This window comes from Thamnophis elegans, chromosome 13, assembly GCF_009769535.1.
Source record: "Thamnophis elegans isolate rThaEle1 chromosome 13, rThaEle1.pri, whole genome shotgun sequence".
In the NCBI taxonomy this organism is placed as follows: domain Eukaryota; kingdom Metazoa; phylum Chordata; class Lepidosauria; order Squamata; family Colubridae; genus Thamnophis; species Thamnophis elegans.
In genome coordinates this window covers 32,459,767-32,484,006 of record NC_045553.1, presented here as the reverse complement: position 1 = coordinate 32,484,006, position 24,240 = coordinate 32,459,767, and the positions used below count along the sequence as shown (strand labels likewise).

The 24,240-nt window shown below is 40.9% G+C and overlaps 1 protein-coding gene across 1 annotated transcript in view; it reads left to right on the top strand.

Annotated features, from left to right (window-relative positions):
* The window catches only part of ADGRA2 (adhesion G protein-coupled receptor A2), a 104,043-nt gene that overhangs the window by 55,760 nt on the left and 24,043 nt on the right, over positions 1-24,240 (top strand). The window contains exons 3-6 of the mRNA XM_032229178.1: positions 20,377-20,448; positions 21,420-21,491; positions 23,372-23,443; positions 23,802-23,965. Coding sequence (XP_032085069.1) covers positions 20,377-20,448; positions 21,420-21,491; positions 23,372-23,443; positions 23,802-23,965 — 380 coding nt within the window. The remainder of the gene's footprint in view (positions 1-20,376; positions 20,449-21,419; positions 21,492-23,371; positions 23,444-23,801; positions 23,966-24,240) is intronic.

The following is a 24,240-nucleotide window of genomic DNA, read 5'->3' as shown; positions in this document are numbered from 1 at the left end:
GATAATAATTGGAATATTATTTGGAATAGAAGAGTATATAAGAATATGTCAGTCAGAGTTAAGGAAAATGGATATAAAGTGATATGGACGTGGTACCTACACCACGCAAATCAAATCAAAAAGATGGTAAATATACAAATATTTGTTGTAGGTGCTAGAAAGAGGTTGGAACATATAAACATATGTGGTGGGATTGCGAAAGTGCACAAAAAAATGGGACATGGTGTTTAGAAAAATTAGAGCACTGTTGAATGTAAATCTAGAGATGTCACTGAGGATTGCATTATTGTTGCTGTTGGAAAAACAGTATATAAATGAAACAAAAAAGGAATTGCTTGTAAATTTGATAATGGCAGTTAAATTAGTGATGGCTAAATATTGGGGACGAAATTGGGATATTCAAAGAAATGAGTGGTATAAAGAAATTTGGAGTATGGCAACAAATCATAAATTAACAACCCAAATTAAACTTAAAAAAAGGGATGATTAAAGTAAATAATTATAATGAAATGGGGGGATTTTTATATATATTCGTAGATTTTCACTGGTGTAGGTATGCTGGTCTTGTATTCAGGTCTTATATATATTCGTAGATTTTCACGGGTGTAGGTATGCTGGTCTTGTTGTATTTGGGTCTTTTCCTGTGTAACATTGAGATTGTCTTGGCAACGTTTCGGCGAGGTCTCACTCGCCATCTTCAGGCTGGTGTTTTTGGCTTAAAGTGTGGTGGTGCTGTCTTTCTATTAATCTTGGTGGCGTGCGTGTGGAGTGCTGGCTTTGTTTCAATAAATGGATTGATTAATTGGATGTGTGGCTGTATCATGATTGGTAGATTGGTGCTGATTGGTGTGGGGTTGTTGTTTTGTGTTGTAACAGCCTGGGTGGTGGTCGTTTATCAGGGCTGGTTTCCAGATGTCTGGTAGGCGGGAGGTGTGTGTGTGTGTATATGTGGATATAGGTATAGGTATAGATATAGATGATATAGATATAGATGATATAGATATAGATATAGATATAGATATATATGTTTTCGTAGATTTTCACGGGTACAGGTATTCAGGTTTTGGCGTATTTGGGTCTTTTTCCGTGTAAGATTGAGAGTATCTTGGCGACGAGGTCCCACTCGCCATCTTCAGGCTGGTGCTTTCGGCTTTGTGCTTGTACCGAAGGCACCAGCCTGAAGATGGTGAGTGGGACCTCGTCAAAACGTCGCCAAGATACTCTCAATCTTACACGGGAAAAGGCCCGAATATGCCAAGACCTGCACACACAAACACAAACACAAACACATACACATACACATACACATACACATACACATACACATACACATACACATACACATACACATACACATACACATACACATACATATACATATACATATACATATACATACATATATATAAACATCTGCCTTCTGGAACAGCATCCACCCGGAGACTCCCAGCCTGATGAAGTTCAGAAATTTAGTGAAAACCTACCTGTTCTCCCAGACCTTCAAGGAGGGTGGTGATGAGCCCCTTTAGGATGGTTTGTTAGTCATACAGAGTTAGCTTTCTGGATGCTGAAGGTCTCTTTATTGTTATGGTTCCTGCTTTCTAAGTGTAAGCTTCCTGGAATCATTTGCAGTCAGGTGGTTTCTAAACTAATAAAGTCAAAATTAAATAAATGCCCATTTCTAGCCACCTGTGCCTTCTTTCTTTACATCACTAACTGGGAAACTGTTGCATATTGCTCTGAGTCAGGGTTTCTTTATTCATGGTTTATTTTATAACCTTGGTTTATATGGCATGCTGAAGCATAAATTTTAACTTATAGGTGCCAGCATTGAATTTACAGAATAAAATGAGCCAAAAAATAAATAAACCAACAGACCTGTGCAATGTGTTAAGCAGAATATGGATGAGACTCTGCCTCTATTGTGTGCAGAATGGTGCCATGCAGAAAAGATTTTTTTTTCATTTTTTCTTATCAATTCTCCCATTAATTCTCCTCATCTTCTTCTGCATAATCAGTAATGGTGAAGATAAACTTTGGAGTTCAAGATATCTGAAGAACATCTACAGTCTCAGCTTGATAATTTACTCAACCTGCCTGGATATGGTAGGAATTATGGAGACTTTTCAGGGTTTTACTATGAGCGCTTCTTAAAATATCTGTTGGGCTCAATAACTAGTTTGCACAAACCTGTTGTCTAGTCTGAGGTAGTGTAGTGTGTGTGATTGAAAAGTGGGAAAGTAGCCATCGCCTTACCATGTTGTTTGAATCAAGTCATAACACTGAGTTGTAATGTGGTGTGGCCAGAGCATATCAAGTATGGTGAAAATGGGAATTTTGCTTTATTAAGAGAGATTTAGCTCTTTTAGGTTGAACTCATGAATCTGTTCTAAGTGTTGTGTTCTCCTCTCTTTTTAATCAAGAAGAGTTGAGTCTGAAAGCAATGGATTATTTCTGTTTTGATGGTTAACTATCAGTTACACATTGAGTTATTTTCTCTAAAGTGTGTGTATGCACACACACAAGCAAACACACATGTAGTTTTTGAATTTTCCTTACTTTTTGGCTTGTATACCTTATCCAAGCATTGCCCAGGTGACAAGGAGCTGTTCCTTCAGCACCACCTTCTTTACCTGGCCATTATTACTGTGTTTATTTGCAGCTCAATGAAGCTATAAACAAATGATTTTTTTATTGTTGCTGTTATTATTTTACAAACTGCTTTTCAAATAATATCGGTGTTCACTTTCAGCTTATTTTTTACTTACAATATCAGATTCTGCTGAAGGACCAATCCATGCTTCATATAAAGCCAAATAACAAATGGAATCAAAATCATCGGGCATTTTCTGAAGGCACAGTCTACCCTACAAGGAGGAACAATGGAATCATCTACCTTTGTTTGGAGGATGCTTTTAAAGACTTCCTGAGAACAAGTGTGGCTTGTTTGCACCCTCCCTAGGCTGTCTCCATCTTTGGTTATATCCCAAGGGGAGATGGTGCAAGCAAGCCTCTTCACTTGTAGCTCATCCTTATTAGGAAATAGAAGCAGCCTCTGTTTTGTACAGTGTAAACATTTCTGTTTACCAGAGATGCTCACTTTTTCATCTGGGGTGTTGACTGTTCTTAACAAATCCCCATTCCTGTTTAGTATGCTTTTATCTATGAAAAAGAGACAGGAGGAGACCTTGTCAAGGAATAGTCTGAACTCAGAACTGCTGATTGGGCCCAGGAGGTTCTCTCTTAGAACTTTTTACTTGTCTCTCAAGAAACATGAAGTCTCAATTTATAAAATACTAACAGGATGGCTAAAGTGTTAGCAGCTGTATGAAACCAAACATGGTTAGATACTTTTTGTTCCAAGCAAGTGCTGGCAAAAAACACCTGCTGTTAAAAAGGGATTCCTCACCAACAACCATAGCCCTGATAATGCTTTAAACTAATGGTCTCCACTCCCACTCTGGGAGACAAAGAGGCCCTTTAAGCAAGTAGAAAGAACTCCACCATCTAACCTCATCAGAAAGCAAGGTGGGTGGGGTGGTGGGCCTCCCAGTTCCAAAGGAAATTATTTTTGAGCTATGGAAAACAGGACAGTCTTTGTTCTGGGCATGGGAGTTATGTGGGCTTTGTGGGTTGGTTCCTGGCCTAGATGGTATATGCTACTTGTTGCTCGATCTCCCCAGAACATGTGCTGCAAACATTTCCCCTTGCAGCTGGATGCTTGGAGAAGAGAGAAGGGAGAAGGGAGCTTCTTTCATCTCAGCCCCAGCAGGCCTCCCCCCTGTTTGGAAAAAGCTTTCATGCTTGTAATCAAGAAGAGTCTATCCTAAAATTCAGGAGAGTTGACCATTAACTTAACCAGACCAGGAATAGATGAATCTAGGCTCTTCTTGTAAACTTCCCAGTCAGATTTATCACTTTTTCTTTTTAGACCAACACATCAACTTCATCTTTTCTAGGAGACCTTAATCTGGTCATTTTCTTCCATTCTCCAGTAGCATTCATATCAGATTGTAGAAATAGTCTTTGCCTTGAAGAGCATCTAGAATCTCCAGCGATTTGAAATGAAACATGGCAGATGGCTGCTTGAGCAAAGTCATCACCATACCCAAGGAAGGCAACTTCTGCTGGTCAGATGTTTTGGACAATAGTATCTCACCATTGCCTAGGTTCGTTAGGGCAGTTAGGAGTTGAACTTCCAAACATCTAGTTTAAGGCAACCAATGAATGCATAAAGCAAGGGTGAGTAACATGTAGCCTGCACATTGCTTTGGGCTTCATTTTAAAAGCAAGTAATCCATGTATGGATCCTTTCTCTAAAAGATTATGAGCAAAGGGAAGAAGAGTATATGAGAAATTAATACAGTCTGCAAAGGGTCCTTTTTGCTCTCAGACTTCAGCTCACTTCATTTATGCCAGATATGTAAGTTTTGCTTGATGAACCAGAGAAAAACCAGTAAACTCTTATATTAGTATCACATATGCTTGCATTCTGAATGTACAGATGTGTCTTTACAGATGTGGATCACATTGTGTCTGATATATAGCACAACAACTTCAAACTTCAGAAACAGCATCTTTCTATGTTGGGCTACAGAAGACATTAGCAGCAGCTTCTCAACACATGTCACTAAGCCTTGAGTCAGGAACTCTTGGGTTCATTTCTTGGACTGCTTCATCTAATATTCACATGTGTGCGATTTAGATCAGTAGAACAAAGCAAGGATAAATTGCTTATTGTTAACCGTGCTCATACTGCTCTTTGAACTATTAATGATAGAGGTGTCGAAGACGCTACAACAAAATAATATAGTACCCACAGCTTGTGAGCTCTTCTAAAATGTATAGCAATAGCATTTGAACTTAAACTTCTATATCACTCCATAGTACTTAAGCGGTTTATAGAGTCAGCATATTGTCCCCAATAATCTGGGTCCTCATTTGGAAGGACAAAAGCTGAGTCAACCTTAAGCCAGTGAGAATCAAACTGCTGGCAGTCAGCAGAATTATCCTGCAGAACTGCATTCTGACCTGCCCCACCTTAACTCTTTGTCCCCATTTTCTAGGCTTTATGTTTATTTTTCCAACTGATATCCATCATTTTGCGGTTACTAAATGTGCTTCATCTTGAATATGCTGTAAAGTTTGGCTAAGGAAATGCTATCTTAAATTTGTTGTTGTTTTCCCCATGTATTGCAGCAAAGCTTGGGTTCCAGTGGGACACAAACATTTCTGTTGTGTTTTGCAGTAATCCTATTTTGTCCTGAATCAGACAGGATTCAGAATACTACTACTTCAAGAACAAAAAAAACCAAAATATTTTGTCCACTGTCATTTTTGCATGGAAGAATAAACTAATGGGGTGGCCAAATGCAGAATTAAATTCCAGCTATTATAAAATGTAATAACAAAAATGTTTTCCCCCAACTTGGACTTAATGCTAATGGCAGAAGGATGTCAAAGTGTAGCTTCTCTTTTTCTGCACCACCATACTCAGATCATTTGAAAAACTACCGGTATCTCTGGTTTGTACAGTAAATCTGCTTTAAACCTAACCTTTGCATCATTATTTACCATTGGTTTTGCACTGGCTAGTACCAACAGTTTAAGTTGAACAGGTCTGCTATTTTAGCTTAGTCCTGCAAAATACTGAGAAATAAATATTTGTATTTTTTGGGAGGGGTGTTTTTCTACATCAGCCACAAATCACTGCTTTCACAATGTTGTGTGTTGTGAAATGTAGCAGCTGTTTGGTAGAAATGGAAGGAAATGAAGAGGGATAAGGCAGGATGCGGAGCCAAAATTACAGAAAGAGACAACCTCTTCCTTTTTGTTGTGATGCTGTTCCTTAGCTCTGGATGGTGAGAGGCAGAAGTTAGAAAAAGTTGGCAGGAATCCAATGCTCAGCCTCTTGGATTTCATTAACGGTTCTGCCTATTTGCAACATTGCAATCCAAGTTTTGCTAAGATTGGAGAGACACATCAACATTGTCTTTTTGCTATAGATGAAAATCTAGTAATTCATCTGATCGTCGCGACAGACAGGCAGCACAAAACCAAAGCAGAGATGGGATTTTAGCAGAAGTTAAGATCTCTTGGCATCTGCTTCTCTTCTCTTTAATGCACTTATCATCATAAGATCATTTAAGATACTGTAGCTCAGGAATGAGTGGATAAGGAACCTTAGCAACAGTTTAATGTCATATCTAAAGCAAAATCTTGGCTTTTGGATAGCTAAACTCTTCATTTAGCCTTCAGCTTTCTTAATTAATGAGCTTGCCTCTTCAAACAGTTTTGCCTAGGTAAACAGTAATTAAACTACATTGCAAGTTGTGCAGGTAATGGTCATCATATTTTGATGACCATTATCTGCAAAAAGAGCCGAGGTGGCTCAGTGGTTAGGGTGCAGTACTGCAGGCCACTTCAGCTGACTGTTAGCTGCAGTTCGGCGGTTCAAATCTCACCGGCTCAGGGTTGACTCAGCCTTCCATCCTTCCGAGGTGGGTAAAATGAGGACCCAGACTGTGGGGGCAATATGCTGACTCTGTAAATGCTTAGAGAGGGCTGAAAGCCCTATGAAGCGGTATATAAGTCCAACTGCTATTTGAAGGATCAATACTGTCTTTTGATTCTGGTAAGTAAGGAAAACGTAGGCAGGAGCAGAAAGCGTAAGTACAGGAAGGTGTGTATGTCTCCCTATGTATGTGTGCACATGCCTTGCTGTAAAAAAATGAACTAGTGATTTGTGGATTTAACAATTAGAAAGAGGAAATTATGGAAAGAAAGAAATTAAGATATAACATTAAAAATATAGATGCACTTATAACTGCTGTTAAGAAGATTGGAAGCCGTTTTATTACGTTTCTCTTTTCTTCTTCCTTTTCTTCTTCTATTTCTTTTTCACTTTCTTACTACTTTTCTCTATTCTTTTTCTCTTTCCTTCAACATTTGCATTGTTTTTATTCTGTTGGAAGCTTCTTTAATAAAAATTATAAAAACCAAGTGCAGGAAAATATGGCAGAAAAACAAAAGGTTCCTACCCTTGGATATATCTGCATAAAACCTAGAGGTTTCAAAAACTAAAGGCTTTGAGTTGTCAAAAAATGCTTTAAAAGGCCAACTGTGATAATCTAATACCAGGGCTAGGCAGTTTTCTCATTCAGGTGATGAAGTATTTTGGGGTCTGGAGTAGAGGGAGTTAGAGGTCAAGGCTATGTATGAGAAATGCTTAAGGAACACGTCTTCAGCATCTCTAAGAACAAGAGAAAGTGTTGCTGTCTTTGAAAAGGGTAATCTTCTGTTTATGTTCAGGTTTCCCTTCCTGGAAGTCGCCTCTTGAAAGAGATGAATAACGTATTCAAAGCACAGGTGGGATTGAGCCATTTGCCCCTGTCCCACCACCAGAAAAATAAACTATTTCTGTTTGTTCATGCACATTCAGACACATTCAGATCTTTCTTCATTTGCCTTCCTGTGAAATGTAGAGACGTTTCCTTCCTCTGCCTGATGAATTCACGAATTCCATCCCCAGCTGCTCTTTCCAGATGCCTGCCATAAATTTAGCAGCCAGACCTTGGAAAAAAAATAGTTCCTTTTTGCTTTTGCTGCTTGCTGATGCATAGATTTGCTAACTCCACCTCCATTCTATTTTCATTTGAATGAAATCGTCAACATCAACCACTTTTAAGCAAGAAGATTTGTTTTTTCCTGGCCAGCTGGCTGCCATTTGATTGCCAGTGTCCTTAGACCTTGGAGTATGGTGGTTTTCTTCAAGCCAGCAACCGTAGAACAATATCATATTTGACACAATTAGCATTTTTCCATTTGGATATGGGTATTAGACCAGTTCCTGTGACGAACTTAAAGTTGGACTCCACGTTGGTCTAAATATAATTGAGTTGGTTTTAGACATACATGCATCTAACCATGGTATCTACCACCAAGGTATTATCTGTAAACCAAGATAATTATTATTACAATTCCGATTAAACCAACCACTGCATGACTGGGTGTATTAGTCAGTATAATTATAATAGTTATAATTAAAGGGGAAAGTAAAGCCAAAAAATTTAGGAAAAGAGAATAAATCAATCAAAATATCACAGGTAAAATGATGATTTATGAGGTTCTAGCAGATGTTGCCATTCCATCTAATATTTGCCCAAATTTCATTGCCATGGTTCTGTCTTGTGCACTTGGTAACTTTGGACTGTTTGGGAAATTTAAAATTTTTAAAACTCTTAGATTATTTTTCCCAACAATTTGACTGGAATTTCTGCAAAGTTGGAGGATCCATGAATCCTATTAATGTGTGTATCCTATGCATTGATTTTGTATATGAACAATATGAACAATTGTACTAAATATTGCATCTCCTCTTCCTCTTCCTCCTCTCCCTCTCCCTCCTCCTCTTCCCCTGCAAGCCTTGTGTGGAAAGTCCTTTGCATCTCCTCTGTGACTATGGTGTTTTTTGTCCCGAGCAATTCCTATGTCTGCAGCTCTGCCATGATATTTTCTAAAAGGGAGTTGATAAATCTTTGAGCTTCCTCCAAACTGGGCACCAGACAGAAGCCTTTTGTAATTGCATTGACAAGGGCCCTTCATTCTGATTTATCACATGCTTAAAAGTTAACTTCAGATGAAGAAAGAACTTTGCCCCAAGGATTTACACCAGTTATTCATTTCTGGTGGCTCTGCTATGCCCTTATCCTGTTAGCGCACAGAGCAAGGATACTGTGATCTACAGGTCAACTCATAATAGTGAGTTTGACATCTCCATTGAGATGTTGCTGTGTAGATGGAGCAATGGTTAGCATAGTTAGGCAACTGCTGGAATTCCCGCTTTTGTTGGGAGAAGCCAGGATTCCTACTTGCTATAGAAAAGGCACTCATCCCATATGTTTCTATGCAGAGATACAACCTTGGAACTGTCCTTATGTGGAAAAAGCCTATATTTGTGGAGATTAATCTACCTAGATACAGACCAGTGGTGAGTGTGCATGCATTTTACCATCCAGTGATTCCTACACGACACTCCAGCTGCTCGGCGGAGTGTCACGCAGGCGCTGTATGCACTGTGCATGTGTGCGGAAGCGCCAAAGAGTTTAAAGACAGGTAAGGAGCACAGGCAGGTGGAGCCTCCGGAGCACTGTACCGGAATGGTACCTGGTGCTCTAGGCAGGCACCAGTACGCCCGTACCAGGGCGTACCGCCTGCAACCCACCACTGATACAGACATTGTTATATTCCATCCTAGCCAAGTAGATTTGCTCAAAGCTTCTGGTTCAGCTAAATTGTATAGATGAAACTGATATATTGAAGTGAACCAGGCAAAAAGGAGCAAGAACCAAAGGGTTTTTTTCCCCCAAAGTCTTAGAGCCGAGGTGGCACAGTGGTTAAATGCAGCACTGCAGGCTACTTCAGCTGACTGCAGTTCGGCTGTTCAAATCTCACCGGCTCAAGGTTGACTCAGCCTTCCATCCTTCCGAGGTGGGTAAAATGATTGTTGGGGGCAATATGCTGACTCTGTAAACCGCTTAGAGAGGGCTGAAAGCCCTATGAAGCGGTATATAAGTCTAACTGCTATTGCTATTGCTATTATATTTTTTTCTATTGGCTGGTAGTTCTCCTCTTTCTAGCCAGAGGACACCCTTACATACAGACATGAGAAGAACCAACCTTTTGACTGTCCTCTTACACATCTTGCAAGCTGCATGAGACTGGGGTAACACAAGTGAACAATGAAAAAGAAAGGGTTATAGTTTATGGCTGGCATATCTCCTCTATAGACAGAAAGTCCCAAATTCAGATGTCAGCTTTTCTAAATAATTTACTCCTGTAAGCTTAAGAGAGCTGTTACCAATTAATGCCAGCAAAGTCAGGCTAGATGGACCAAGAATTGGACTTAAAGGATGGACTTTACTAGGTATCTACAAACTTCCATGATCCATCACAAGCACTGGCCCTAGAACATAAGGAATGCTTTAAGCCAACTGCTTTTATTTCTTGCCATTTTGTGTTTGTGTGTGTGTGTGTGTGTGTTATATAACTTATCTCCTCCCCACAGTTTGACAGCTGCCTCCTCAGGTCAAGGGCGCCAGCCATTCAAGCTCCAAAATGCCTCTGTCCTTGCAAGCAAAGGAAGCCTGCTCTTCTTTCCATTTCTCTTTGTTTATGAGTTCTCTGAAATCAAATCTCATTTAAACACAGGCCATATATGGCTCATAGTCAGGGCTGGAAAGAACGTGTGCCAAAACGGAAACTAATCTGATTTTTTGAAACATTTTTATTCCATCCCTCATTCAAAAGACAGAACACATGGTCTCCTTCTACCCTCCTCCTCTGACTCCCAATTTTGTCTTTGTTTTCTGACTGAGCAGAGGTTCTTAATGTACTCCTCTAATCTTAGAGGAGACACTCCAGATGTCCCAGCATTACTACAACAGCCAGGATCTCTCACCATTGACCTTATTGCTCGGAATTGTAGTTCTCAGCCTCTAAATTGCTAGGGGAGTTATTGTGACTACATTTGCTCTGCTGGATTTTTGTTGTTGTTGTTGTTCTCTTGTTTGAGACCTGGAACCTAAATCTGTAGGAGAGGTGAAGTCCCAAAGGTGCTTTTCAAAAGGCAACTGGATTTCCTTGGTTTTTCCTTGAAAATGTTTCGCTTCTCATCCAAGAAGCGCCTTCAGTTCTGACTGAACTGAAGAACCTTCTTGGATGAAAAGAGAAACATGTTCAAGGGAAAAAACCCTAGAACGCCCAGTTGTCCTTTGGTTTAGGTTTAGGTTTAGGTTTTATTGGGATTTATATGCCGCCCTTTTCCCTGAGGGGACTCAGGGCGGCTTACAACCACAGGGGAGGGGAAGTGCAAGGTCAAAACAAACACTTTGTGAACAAAAGAAAAATAATAAAACACAACTTTCATTCAGCAATCAAACACTCGGGCGGGTAATTGGAAGCCTATCCCCAGGCCTGCTGGGAGAGCCAGATCTTGAGGGCTGCGCGGAAGGTCTGGATCGTGGTGAGGGTGCGGATCTCCATGGGGAGCTCGTTCCATAGGGTCGGGGCAGCAACAGAAAAGGCTCTCCTCCGTGTGGTCGCCAGTCGACATTGACTGGCAGATGGAATTCGGAGGAGGCCCAGTCTGTGCGATCTGATTGGTCGATTTAGGGAGGTAATCGGCAGAAGGCGGTCTCTCAAGTACCCAGATCCACTACCATGGAGTGCTTTAAAGATGGTCATCATTATCCTGAAGCGCACCCGGAGACCAACAGGCAGCCAGTGCAGCTCGCGGAGGACAGGTGTAACGTGGGCGAACCGAGGTGCGCCCACTATCACTCGCGCGGCTGCATTTTGGACTAGCTGTAGTCGCCGGATGCACTTCAGGGGCAACCCCATGTAGAGCCCATTGCAGTATTCCAGTCTAGAGATCACAAGGGCTCGAGTGACTGTTGTGAGGGCCCCCCGATCTAGGTAGGGCCGCAACTGGCGGACCAGGCGAACCTGGGCAAATGCCCCCCTGGTCACAGCCGACAGCTGATGGTCAAAAGTCAGCTGTGGATCCAGGAGGACTCCTAAGTTGCGAACCCTATCTGAGGGGTATAAAATTTGACCCCCCAGCCTAAGCGTTGGTGTATTAGCCAAATTATTGGGGGGGAAACACAACAGCCACTTGGTCTTATCCGGGTTGAGCACCAGTTTGTTAGCACTCATCCAGTTCTTAACGGCCTCCAGACCCCGGTTCATCACGTCCACCGCTTCATTGAGTTGGCACGGGGCGGACAGATACAATTGCGTATCGTCCGCATATTGATGGTATTTTATCCCGTGCCTCCGAATGATCTCGCCCAGCGGTTTCATGTATATGTTAAATAGTAGGGGGGATAGGACCGAACCCTGAGGTACTCCACATGTTAGGGGCCTCAGGGACGATCTCTGCCCCCCTACTAACACCGACTGCGACCTGTCCGAGAGGTAGGAGGAGAACCACCGCAAAACAGTGCCTCCCACTCCCACCTCCCGCAGTCGTCGCAGAAGGATACCATGGTCGATGGTATCGAAAGCCGCTGAGAGGTCAAGGAGAACCAGGATGGACGCATAGCCTCCATCTCTGGCCCTCCAGAGATCATCGGTCAATGCGACCAAAGCGGTTTCTGTGCTGTAACCAGGTCTGAAGCCGGACTGGAAGGGGTCAAGATAACTAGCTTCCTCCAAGGCCCGTCGAAGCTGAAAGGCCACCACCTTCTCAACAACCTTCCCGATAAAGGGAAGGTTGGAGACAGGACGAAAGTTGTTTAAGATGGCTGGATCTAACGATGGTTTCTTTAGGAGGGGTCTCACCACCGCCGTTTTGAGCGCGGCGGGGAAGTGCCCCTCCCGAAGGGAGGCGGTGACAACCGCCTGGATCCAGCCATGTGTCACCTCCCTGCTGTTGGCCACCAGCCAGGAGGGACACGGGTCCAGAATACAAGTGGAGGCACTTACAGCTCGGATGGCCTTGTCCACATCCCCAGAGGCAACTTCCTGGAACTCAACCCAGAACTGATGTGGCAAATGATCCTCCTGTGTCTCAGCTGGATCTACTGCGGTGGAGTCCAAGTCCGATCGAAACCGAGCTACTTTGTCCGCCAAGAATTGAGCATAATCCTCAGCCCTACCCTGCAAGGGGTCTCCCGCATCCCTCCTATTAAGGAGGGAGCGGGTTATCCTGAACAGGGCGGCTGGGCGTGACTCGGCGGACGCAACCAAGGAAGAAATATATGATCTTTTTGCAGTTCTTAATGCTCGGACATAGTCCTTGGTGCAGGTAGTTAAGAGTGCTCGGTTTGCCTCGGACCTATCGGACCTCCACTGGTGCTCTAGGCATCTCCTCCGGCGTTTCTTCTCCCGGAGTTCCTCGGTTCCTTTGGAAACTTGGATGACTGAGAATCTCCAGAGACAGGAGAGGTGGAGGTGTGCTCACTTCCCTTGTCCATTCTGCCTCATGGGAAGTAAATAGAGTAGGCTATAAAACAGTATGACTGACAAAGAGCACCAGTGGTGGGCTTCAAAAAATTTTCGAACCTACTCTGTGGGTGTACCCTTTGTGGGAGTGGCTTGCCGGCCATGTGACCTGGTGGGAGTGGCTTGCTGGCCATGTGACCTGGTGGGAGTGGCTTGCCGGCCATGTGTTTTCTTTCTTTCTCTCCCCCCCTCTCTCCTTCCTTTTTTCTCTGTCCCTTTTTCCTTTTTTTCTTTCATCTCTCTCACTTTTTCTTTCATTTTTTCTTTTTTTCTTTCTTCCTTTCTTTCTCTTTCTCTCTGTGTGAGTCTGTCTGTGTGCGTGCGTGTGTGTGTGTGTGTGTGTGTGTCAGTGGTGGGTTTCAAACATTTTTGGAACCTCTTCTCTAGGTGTGGCCTGCTTTCCGGGTCCACTGGTGGAACCTCTTCTAACCGGTTCGGTAGATTTGACGAACCGGTTCTACTGAATAGGTGCAAACTGGTAGGAACCGACCTCTAAGAGCCGAGGTGGCCCAGTGGGTAGAGTGCAGTACTGCAGCCACTTCAGCTGACTGCTAGTTGCAGTTTGGCAGTTCAAATCTCACCGACTCAGCCTTTCATCCTTCCGAGGTGGGTAAAATGAGGACCCAGATTGTGGGGGTGATATGCTGACTCTGTAAACCGCTTAGAGAGGGCTGAAAGCTCTATGAAGTGGTATATAAGTCTAACTGCTATTGCTATTGCTACTGAAGAGCACCCAGATCCTCAGCAACATCAGTTGGGAGCCTGCACCCTATTCTTTCCTGTTTGAAAACTAGAAATTTGCAAGGATACCTGTTCCTCTTTGCAAAATGTTGGAAGATCCCTCTGTTCTCAGGAAGAGGTCCCTCTGCGTACACATGTTGGTGACCGGTGCGTTGTGCATGTGTACATTTCAGGCAGCATTTGAAGAAGTGTTTTTGTAATGTTTGAAACTCCTCATTCCCACGTCCAGCTGTCTCCTTGGGATTAAGAGGGTGGGTTCGCTGGTTGCTTTTGTTCTGTTCAATTTTATGATTTAGAGGAACAGCTGCAGGCAGTGTGGTCTGCACTCATCCCTTCTTTCTCAAGAGCCTGCAGAGAAGGATGATGGGGCGGGTGGCAAACAGAGCAAAGGAAAGAGGAGAGAATGGCAATAATTTCATGTCCTCGAGACTCGAAAAAGCCTGATCTTATCAACCAGCACATTTCAGAACTGCAGAATTGGCAAGGAAAGGACCAGCCAGAGCTTGGAGCATAGGAGAGGGAGGAAAAAAGCTGATTGAACATGGTCTTCACGAGAAAAAGGGCTCGGGTCCCTCACTTTATTTTGTGCAATACAGTATATGGATCATTTCCATAAGGAATATGGATTTTGTCAGCGGCCTTATACTAGAGCAAAACTTTGCAGCATTTTATGGACTTGCTGGCTTGATCAAACAGCATACATAAGACAAAAACTCTACTCCATGGAGTACTGTTTCTCTTTTATTCTCCTTTTTCTAAAGCAATGTGTAGCTACTGTGCATAGGAGTTTGTATTTCAATGTATGCTCCCCACCTCCACTCCTTCTCCGAATTTTGATTTATAAAAATTAAATTGTTGAGATAGATAAATTTGGAGGCTTTCCAAAACCTCTGAAATCCCCTCTTGTACTGTTTATATGGCATCGTGCTTTTTTAGTTTTATTGGAATCCTCAGCAAGAACATGAATATTTAGGCTTCTTTGATTTGTATGTAAAAATTGAGTCAACATTTCCAAAAACTTGAAGGTCTGCTTAATATCTTTCTCCATATAAGACTCCTCGACATCTCCAAGTTTGCACACATGGAAGGACAAACATGGTATATTTATTTGACATATTTTCTCCTCCTCCAATAATAATAACTGTTATTATTATTTGCTATTTAACACCATCAAACAGTCACATCTGCCTATCCCAAATCCTTGGGAAGGACTTAGTAAGTTGGCAAAAATGTCAGATCCAATCTGAATAGCTGGCTGACTGTGCAATGAACAATCATTATTTGTTAAACTTTCCTGCTTAAAATTGCTGTTATCAGATCAGTACGATGTAATTTCTTTAAATGTAACTAAATTTTGTTATGCTGCCTGCCAAATTAGGCAGACTTTGACTGCCCACTAACAATCCACCACTAATTGTAATATATTATCTTATCTTTACAGTATTCTTATTATTTTAATGCTTCTTATTTGTAATCCTGGTCTGTGACCATAATAAAAAATATTATTATATTATTGTTCAACATCTAGGCCACCCAATTCTCAAGAACTCTCTTTATCTATTCCTGGGTGCATTCAGCTTTTAATACTAAGCAATTTATTGCTGTCATGATTAATAATTAATACTGGATGCTCTTAGTAGTAATATTACTGTATATTTTAGTTATCTTTACACATAAAACATAGGAATAAATAAAAATAAGATTAAAATATAGCAATAGCAATAGCAATAGCAGTTAGACTTATATACTGCTTCATAGGGCTTTCAGCCCTCTCTAAGCAGTTTACAGAGTCAGCATATCACCCCCAACAATCCGGGTCCTCATTTTACCCATTTCGGAAGGGTGGAAGGCTGAGTCAACCTTGAGCTGGTGAGATTTGAACAGCCGAACTGCAGAACTGCAGTCAGCTGAAGTAGCCTGCAGTGCTGCATTTAACTACTGCACCACCTCGGCTCCATAAAAATATAAAATGAATAAAACAAACTGCAATATGAACTAGTGTAAGTTCAAGTAAACCACTTCAAATATTGAGTGGTTATATGCAGGTAGTCCTTTGACTTATAGAAGTTCATTCAGTGACTGTTCAAAATTACAACCGGACTGAAAAAAGTGACTTATGACCAGTTTTCACACTTAGGACCATGGCAGCATCCCCATGGACTGTGGCAGAAAAGGTCATAAAATGATCAAAATTCAGATGCTTGTCAGTTGACTCACATTTGTGACGGTTACAGTGTCCTGAGATCATATCATCACCTTTTGTGACTTTATTACAAGCAAAGTCAGTGGGGGAAGCAAACTCACTTAACAACCCTGCTACTAACTTGACAGCTTTAGGGATTCACTTAATGACTGTGGCAAGAAAGGTCATCAAATAGGGTAAAATTCACTTAACCAATGTTTCACTTAGCAACAGACATCTTGGGCTCAATTGTGGTCGTAAGTCAAGGGTTACCCATATTAGTACTAAGGCTTCAGTGAAGAGATCATCATCAGAGATAAACAGGAGAAATAACAGCAATTGTTATTACTAAACCTTGAGCATGTTTAATCAAACCAAATCTGTCCCTAGTGGGGTCTTGCCAGATCTTGCTGGCTATTAAACAGAGCTTGATGACTTCGCTATCATTCAAATCAGCTAAAAGATAATCGAGATAAAGAGTGAATGGCTTGGCCAAGGGTTAAGGAAGATGTAATAAATTTGTGTTACAGATCTTGTTGATAAGGTTGAAAGTAATGGTTCCTGATTTACAGTGACAAAGTCATTCATGGCATGGGATTTTCTGGAATCTCTCAGCCAAGAAGAAGCTTGGAGAGCAATAAATAATGCTATATATACCAAGAATTTGTTTACATGCTTTTTCAAGCTTTCCAAGTTGCTGATGAGCCCTAGATCCTGTGGAAGTGATTTCCATATGTTAACTGTGGCCATTCCAGAAAACCTTCAGCCTTACCCCTAATATTCATTCCAGTAGCTTTCTTCTAAATGGTCCCTCTTAGGTCAGTATGTTTCTAGTGCAAGAGCATCCTGTCCCCCTCTAGCACTGATCTGCTCTACTATCTTTATTCTTCCTCTGCCTGGAAAAAATATACCTGACCCAACACAAAAATTAGCAGGTTTTGATGCCACCTGCCAACACTGGAAAACTCTGACTAGGATTCGTATTTTGCATGGCATCTGTCAAAACTCTCTATGTAAATGGGGCAAGAGTATCCTCTCTTGAAGGAAAGCAGGATTCCAAAGAACACAGTGACTGGACACCATCAAAGCTGACATCAACCAGACGTAGAAAAATTCAAAGAAGTAGTACAAGATCAGAAGATGTGGAGAGACCTGGCCCAGAGAATCACCAAGTGATTTGACATGACTGAATGGATAGCCGCGTCCCCCCACCCCAAATGTGACTATGCTTCTCCTTGTCAGACACTGGATCATATAATGACTAGCTGCTATTTGAGAGCTTATACAGGAGGAAAAGCAGATTTTCTCCAACTAACAAATACTGCACTTAATTGGATAAATGATCTAGATATTAATATATAGAACATTTATTCTATTCTCATGAACCAACATATTTCAAAATGTAACCCAAAACGTATATATAACTTTTTGAATTCCTCATACCTTACAAAATTGACTACCCATTCCCAACATACCTGTGCTTGCTCCTTTTATATATTCTTAGTACTGTTATCCAGGTACTTTATGCCATACGCAAAATAAATAAATCTTCTTTTGTCATCTTTGCTTTTCCCAACAGCGAAACTAAAAAAAAAAAAAAACTCAAGCCATTGGTGAGAGAGAAAGCTTTACTTGAAAGCAACTAGAGAGGATGGGAGATGGGCGCATCACAGTACCATAGATACAGAACTAATGTTCCCACTAATGGGAAGAAATTGCTGCCCAGCAAAATTGGCTTCGTACTATTTCCTCTGGTAGGGGGAGTGAAGTGATAGTAGATCAGTTTACCATTGCAAATTGCACATAAGCTCTGTGGGTATGAAACCAGCCTAAATTTCAAATTGGTATATTCCCTGTTCTTAGAAGGCGCCTCTGGGATGTAGGAAAAATGTTGATTTTATCTCTCCTGAATATAACAGAATAAGAGAGTTGAAGGGACCTTGGAGGTCTTCTAGTCCAACCCCCTGCTCAAGCAGCAGACCTAACAATATTTCAGACAGTCTCTTTTAAAACCCTTGAGTGATGGAGCATCCTCAATGTCTGAAGGCAAGTCCTTCCACTGGTTAATGATTCTCATGTCAGGAAATTCCTCCTTAGTTGGGTCTCTACTTGATAACTTTCCATCCACTGTTTCTTCAGGTGCTTTGGGAAACAAGTTGACCTCCTCATCTTTGTGGCAGCCCTTCAAATATTGAAACACTACTATCATGTCATCCCTAGTCCTTCTTTTAACTAAACTAGACATACCCAATTCCTGCAACCGTGTTTCATGTTTTAGCTTCCAGCTCCCTAATCATCTTTGTTGCACTCTTTCCAGAGTCTGTACATTTTTAAAAAATAGTATAGTGACCAAAACTGGATGCAGTATTCTAAGTGTGATCTCTTTCAAAGTTGAGCTTCATTTTAGCCTTGCTCGGCTTGATATCAGGAAAGTATGAAGTGTTTAGGAAGATTTACAGGCAGCACACAAAGCTAGTAGATGGGGAAAACTGCTTTCTTTTTCTGTGGAACAGAGGATTTTGTTGCTGTCCTACTCTGTTTGGCAAGAAGTCATGAAGTATGGGTGGGCTTGTTTGTGTGAGTATACACTGTTGTTTTCTTAGTGCCTAGCATAAGCTGAGAGTAGGAAGAAGTTACAATTACAAGGGAAGGAGGAGTCCTGATGGCGATCCTTAATGAATTACAGAACAATAACAAACCTTCTTACATCTATAAATTCTTTGATGTGAGGATAGTGTTAGAGGGGCCTTTGGACTCTATATGACAACTACTAAGAGAAACTTATCTTCAGAAGATGGGAATCCATCACTATGTTTCAAACAAGAGGAAGTTTGTTTGTTGAGGAAGAACATCCAAGGGATTAGTTGGACTTATCCAAAAGATAAGTAAATACCTTGTGTTCTTGGGCAACTGTTCATTTTCCTGTGATGTTACCAGAAGTGGGCAAGAAAAGAATTATTTTTTCTTTTGTTCAAAGCATAATTTTTATGAAGGCTGTTCTTCAAGCAATAAAAAGCAAATCTAAAAGAAAGAAAAGAGAACAAAAAATAATAATGAGAAGAAAAAAGTGGAAGAATAATTAATAGAACAAAGGTCAGAAAAATAAGTGACTTCAAATCTCTTTTGCAACAAAATTTAGTAACTTATGCCGAACCTTCTTTCTTAATAGTATAAAAAATCCCTTCAGCCCTTTATTTAGTCCTTTTTTAATCATCAGATCCATGAATCATCACTTCACTTTTAGCAAAAAGTCCGTAAAAGATTTTCAATCTTCTAAAAGGTCCTTATTGTTTTGTGCCTCACCCAAATATGTCAGTTACAGTTGTGAAACCCTTCTGGAAAGAATCCATTTGGGGAAACTTGATTTAGTCTGAATAAAATCCAGGACAACTTTTCTTTCTGTTTTCCTTTCTCCATCTTGAAAATAAGAACTGAAGGGGGAAAAAAACATGCCTCCATTATCAATTTCTCAACAAATCACAGGCAACTCTCTCATTTTAAATAAATAATTTGACACGGGTGGGGTGAACTCTTTAAGTATGTACAGAATCTTTGAGATGTTTTATTAATGGCTGAAGTGTGTCAGACACCAGAAATTGGGACATTTAGACTCCTAAAGAGTTAAATTGATTCCTACTTCCCTGGAAAAAAAAGGGTGGAGTTGTAAAAGTCCATTATTATACTAAATAAAGTCAATAAATCAGTGAAAATCTGAGAAACAGCCCACACATGGCTGAAGCAAGGAAATTTGGAATAATTTGAAAGTGCTTGAATTCTATATACATGCTGGCTATTTCACCAATGCTTTCTTTAAATGCTGTAAAGTAAGATGCCGCTCAGAATTATGAATATTTTAAAAAATACTCCATTTGTGAACTTGTTTTAAAAACTAATTATGTATGTTTACATGTAATAAAATTTTCTTAAAAGCATGTTTGTAAATAAATATGTAGAAAGAAGTAAATGAGTGAGAAATAGAAAAGGAAAAGTGGAGAACTTTATATGTTTATCCATATATAAAAATGCAATGAAAGATATGATTATCTAAAGGCACAATTATCTTTGTTTTAAATATTTTGATTTGACACATTTCAATAAATTAATTATTAGAGGGTATGCCATTTTTGCTTTTATTTATACCTATTAATGTTTTAGCTTTATTATCCCAGTAACAACTGCATTAACATAGTAACAGAGGAACAAATGTTATACTATGTGATTTATTTTGCTAGTTATTAGTGTATTATTGTATTTATTTGCTTTGCTTGGGTTTTGTTCTTTTAAATTTTGGTGAACATTAACTGAATAAATATTGATTGGTATAAAGAAAATAAAAAGAGTAGTTGCCTTAAGAAAGTTTCAAGCCTTATCCTCAAGGATCCATCAAGAACAAAATTCACCCATTCTTCAATGCAACATCTTACGTTTCTTTTTTCCTTATTTCCCAGAGACCTAAAGAACAATTTGATTAGCATCATTCAGCCTGGAGCTTTTCTGGGTCTTCAGGACCTGAAACGCTTGTAAGTAATAGTTTCAACTTCTCCTGAACACATTCCAGCTAATTTCCTGCTCTTGGTTCTTTATTCTGAAAGCTACCTTTAATATTTACATGTGAATCCCATATCCCACCCCCAATTGCTTAACTTCCAAGCCCAGAGCCATTTCAAAAAACTTTAAGTAATCTGTAACCTGTCCATAACTCATAATGCCTGACTGTTTACTCTAAGTGTCAGTTTCCTGATAATTTCAACAAAGATGCATGTGGTCACCATCTTCTGAGCTGGGTGTTTATTTTTCCAAAAGTAATTGCAAACTATGCTCGGAAAAGACAAATCTATCCTTTAATTCTCCACCGGTCCTCTAAGCCAGTTGCATTCATTCAAGTGCTCAGTTTAAAAAAATAGAAGAAGCTTCTGGTGATTTCATGGATGTGTCTATGCAGTCGTTTTAGCAACAATACTAACACGATTGGCCATTGTTTTTAGGGGGATTTTTGTTGTTGCATTTCACTGAGGTCTACAATCTCAACACTTCTAATAAATCTCCCAAACAAATGCTGATTCTGCATAGGTTTTTTTTTTTGCGATTAACCAAGAAGTAGATGCTGACATTGAACGGTGCTCAGCAGTTCAGAAGCATGCAAATGTAAGTAGATAAATAGGTACCACTTCAGCGGGAACGTAACAGCATTCTGCGTGCCTTGGTGCATAGTCATGCTGGCCACATGACCCCAGAAACATCTTTGGACAACATTGATTTCCTTGGCTAAGAAACGGAGATGAGTACGGCTCCATAGAGTTGGACACAAGTGGACAGAGGAAACCTTTACCTTTACCAGTATACATTCAAGGTATACAAAGTTTTCTGGCAAATTCAGACTATGCTGTGTCAACATTGTGATACCCCATGAAGAGAAACCTCGTAGACACTTAATATCCACCGCTGTTCACCGTCTGTCTATGGCTCCCATTTTTTTCTCATTGTTTTTCAGGGATCTCTCCAACAACCGCATTGGCTGCTTCAACATTGGCCTCTTGCAGGGACTGTCCAGCCTTATCCGTCTGTGAGTATTCAGTGGCAATGGTGAAGGTATGGTCTCACTTTGAGCCTCTGTACAAGTGCTGTTGATAGCAACCTTCATTTCTCAAACCCGCCTTCCAAAATGTGGGTTCTCTCCAAAGGTTTGAATGTCACCTTCCAGCATTCCCACTTGGCAAGGTCAAGATTGACAGCTGTGATAGCTGAAGTCCACATAACTGAAAACTGGTTCTGGTTGGAGAATATTGTGTCAAAGAATACTGCTGAGTATAGATGCCAAGCATGATGGTTTTGCTTTCCTTTCATTATTCCTTTTCAACTTATTTTGTCAGGGAATCCTGAAATATGAAAGGGAAGGCTGAGGCATTTATAAGAAATACTTCCGATTGGGATCTATAGATTATGAACCCAACCACCCATAGCAAAAATCTCATAGCAGCAAATCTGCTAGGTCTTTCAATTAAAAAAACACATTGAATACTTTTGGCTAATTTTACTTATTGGTGTTCTTTAGACCAATTTTTAAACTTAGCTACCTACAGCTATTAGTCGTAGTGATGGTACACCCTTAAGATAAAAGCAGTAGTTGTTGGGAAGAACAGTAGAAAGAGGATTATTGTTCTCACATCTGTCCTGGACTTCCCTCTAGCTTTCTGGTTGGCAATTGGAGATGACAGGAAGGTCCTGGATGTGATAGCTTGTTGGTCTGATCCAGCTAATCTCTGGTTTATTTTGTAGTAATTTTAGCATTTAAACCCTGATACTTTTGGTGAAGAGTTCTTCGAAGAACTTACAGAAAAATAAAAGGCAGAAGTCCCTGTCTTCAGGTTTACTAATTAAGAAAGAAATGGTACCAGTGGTGGGTTTCAAAAATTTTTCGAACCTACTATGTAGGTGTGGCCTCCTTTGTGGGAGTGGCTTGCCGGCCATGTGTTTTCTCTCTGTCTGTCTGTCTGTCTGTCTGTCTGTCTGTCTGTCTCTCTCTCTCTCTCTCTCTGTCTGTCTCTTTCTCTCTCTCTCTCTCTCTCTCCTTCCGTTTGTCTCTTTGTCCCTTTTTCCTTTTTTTCTTTCATCTTTCTCTCACTTTTTCTTTTTTTTTCTTTATTTATTTATTTATTTATTTCTTCCTTTCTCTTTCTCTCTCTGTGTGAGTGTGTGAGTGTGTGTGTGTGTGTGTGGTGGGTTTCAAAAATTTTTGGAACCTCTTCTGTAGGTGTGGCCTGCTTTCCAGGTCAACTGGTGGAACCTCTTCTAACTGGTTCGGTAGATTTGACGAACCAGTTCTACCGAACTGGTGCGAACTGGTAGGAACCCACCTCTGAATGGTACAGAGGAGGCAAGAGATAGGAAGGGAATAAGAAAACCAGAGAGCTCAGGAATTATTTGCAGTAATTCTGTTTCGTATTATATCCAGCTGTCATGGAAATGAGCAACCTAGGGAGGCTCATCTCTAAAGCAGATGGTCTTGGGATGATGTTGCTCTTCTTTGCAAGCTCCTGATAGATTCTGTAGAGGAGGACTTCAGTCTGAAACAGAAATAGCAACTGGACTTAGTTATGCTTTATGGTCTTCTGCCATGGCTTATGTTCTTGCCCGCCCCAAATAAGTTGAATTCCCTATTGCATTTCTTTGTTCACAGTAAATTTATGGAAACCATAGCCAAAAGATGAAGTGAGAGAACCTGACTTTAATTAATATAAAACTATATCATCATTTGCTGAGAGGGCTCTATGGAGCCCTGATGTTCAGAGAAAGTGTGTTTCTCTCTAAGTACCAATTGCAAAGAGAACAAGATTCCTACCATCCAAAGACTTCCCTGAAGCAGCTTTCTTCCACGATGAATCTCATCTTAGGTTGGTCTAATTGCGTAAGTTTTATCTTATTTTGTTATCATCTCTTTGGCAGGAACATATCAGGAAATATCTTCGCCAGCCTCCAGAGTGGAGTCTTTGATGAGTTGCTGTCTCTGAAAGTTCTGTAAGTATTTTGTGTTTTGTTGGTCAAAGGAAAAGAAAAAAGCAGAGAGGAAGCAATTAATTTTTTTAAGTGATTAATGTTGGGGTTGGTGGGACATCAGGGTGGGACAACAGCTGGGTCTTTCTGCATGGAAAGCCATGCTCAGTCCCATTGTTCTCCCCTTTGAAGCCCTCTGGAGAGAATAGACCGAGCCATCACCCAGCTGTGGACAAGGTTCCACCATGTTCACTGTGGTACCTCAAGATGCTGGAGCTTTCTAGAGTTGTTTTTGTTATCAAGGACGGACAGGCATCTCTTTCCTGTGTAAATCTTCCTCACTGGCATTTCCTCTTCAATTTACATTTCTCTTGTTCTCCAGTGACTTTGCCACTGAATACCTGACCTGTGACTGCCATTTACGCTGGGTCCTAGCCTGGTCCAAAAGCCATTCTGTCCAGGTATCTGACAAGACGGTGTGTGTCTACCCCAGCAACTTGTATGGGAAGCTACTACGAAACATCAGAGAGAGCCAACTGCGCTGTGGTGAGGCACCCTCCTGAGTGAGTGAGTTTGCTTGGTGTGCAAAGGAGATTTGTTCAGTAGTCCAGTGCTCCTTTCTCCTTCCGGGATACCTCCCTGCTTCTATTCCATCCTTCATTCAACCGATAGCAATGGCACTTAGACTTATATACCGTCCCCATTGTACCTTACAACGCTCTCTAAGCGGTTTACAGAGTCAGCACATTGCCCCCAACAATCTTGGTCCTCATTTAGGAAGGATGGAAGGCTGAGTCAATCTTGAGCCGGTGAGGATTGAA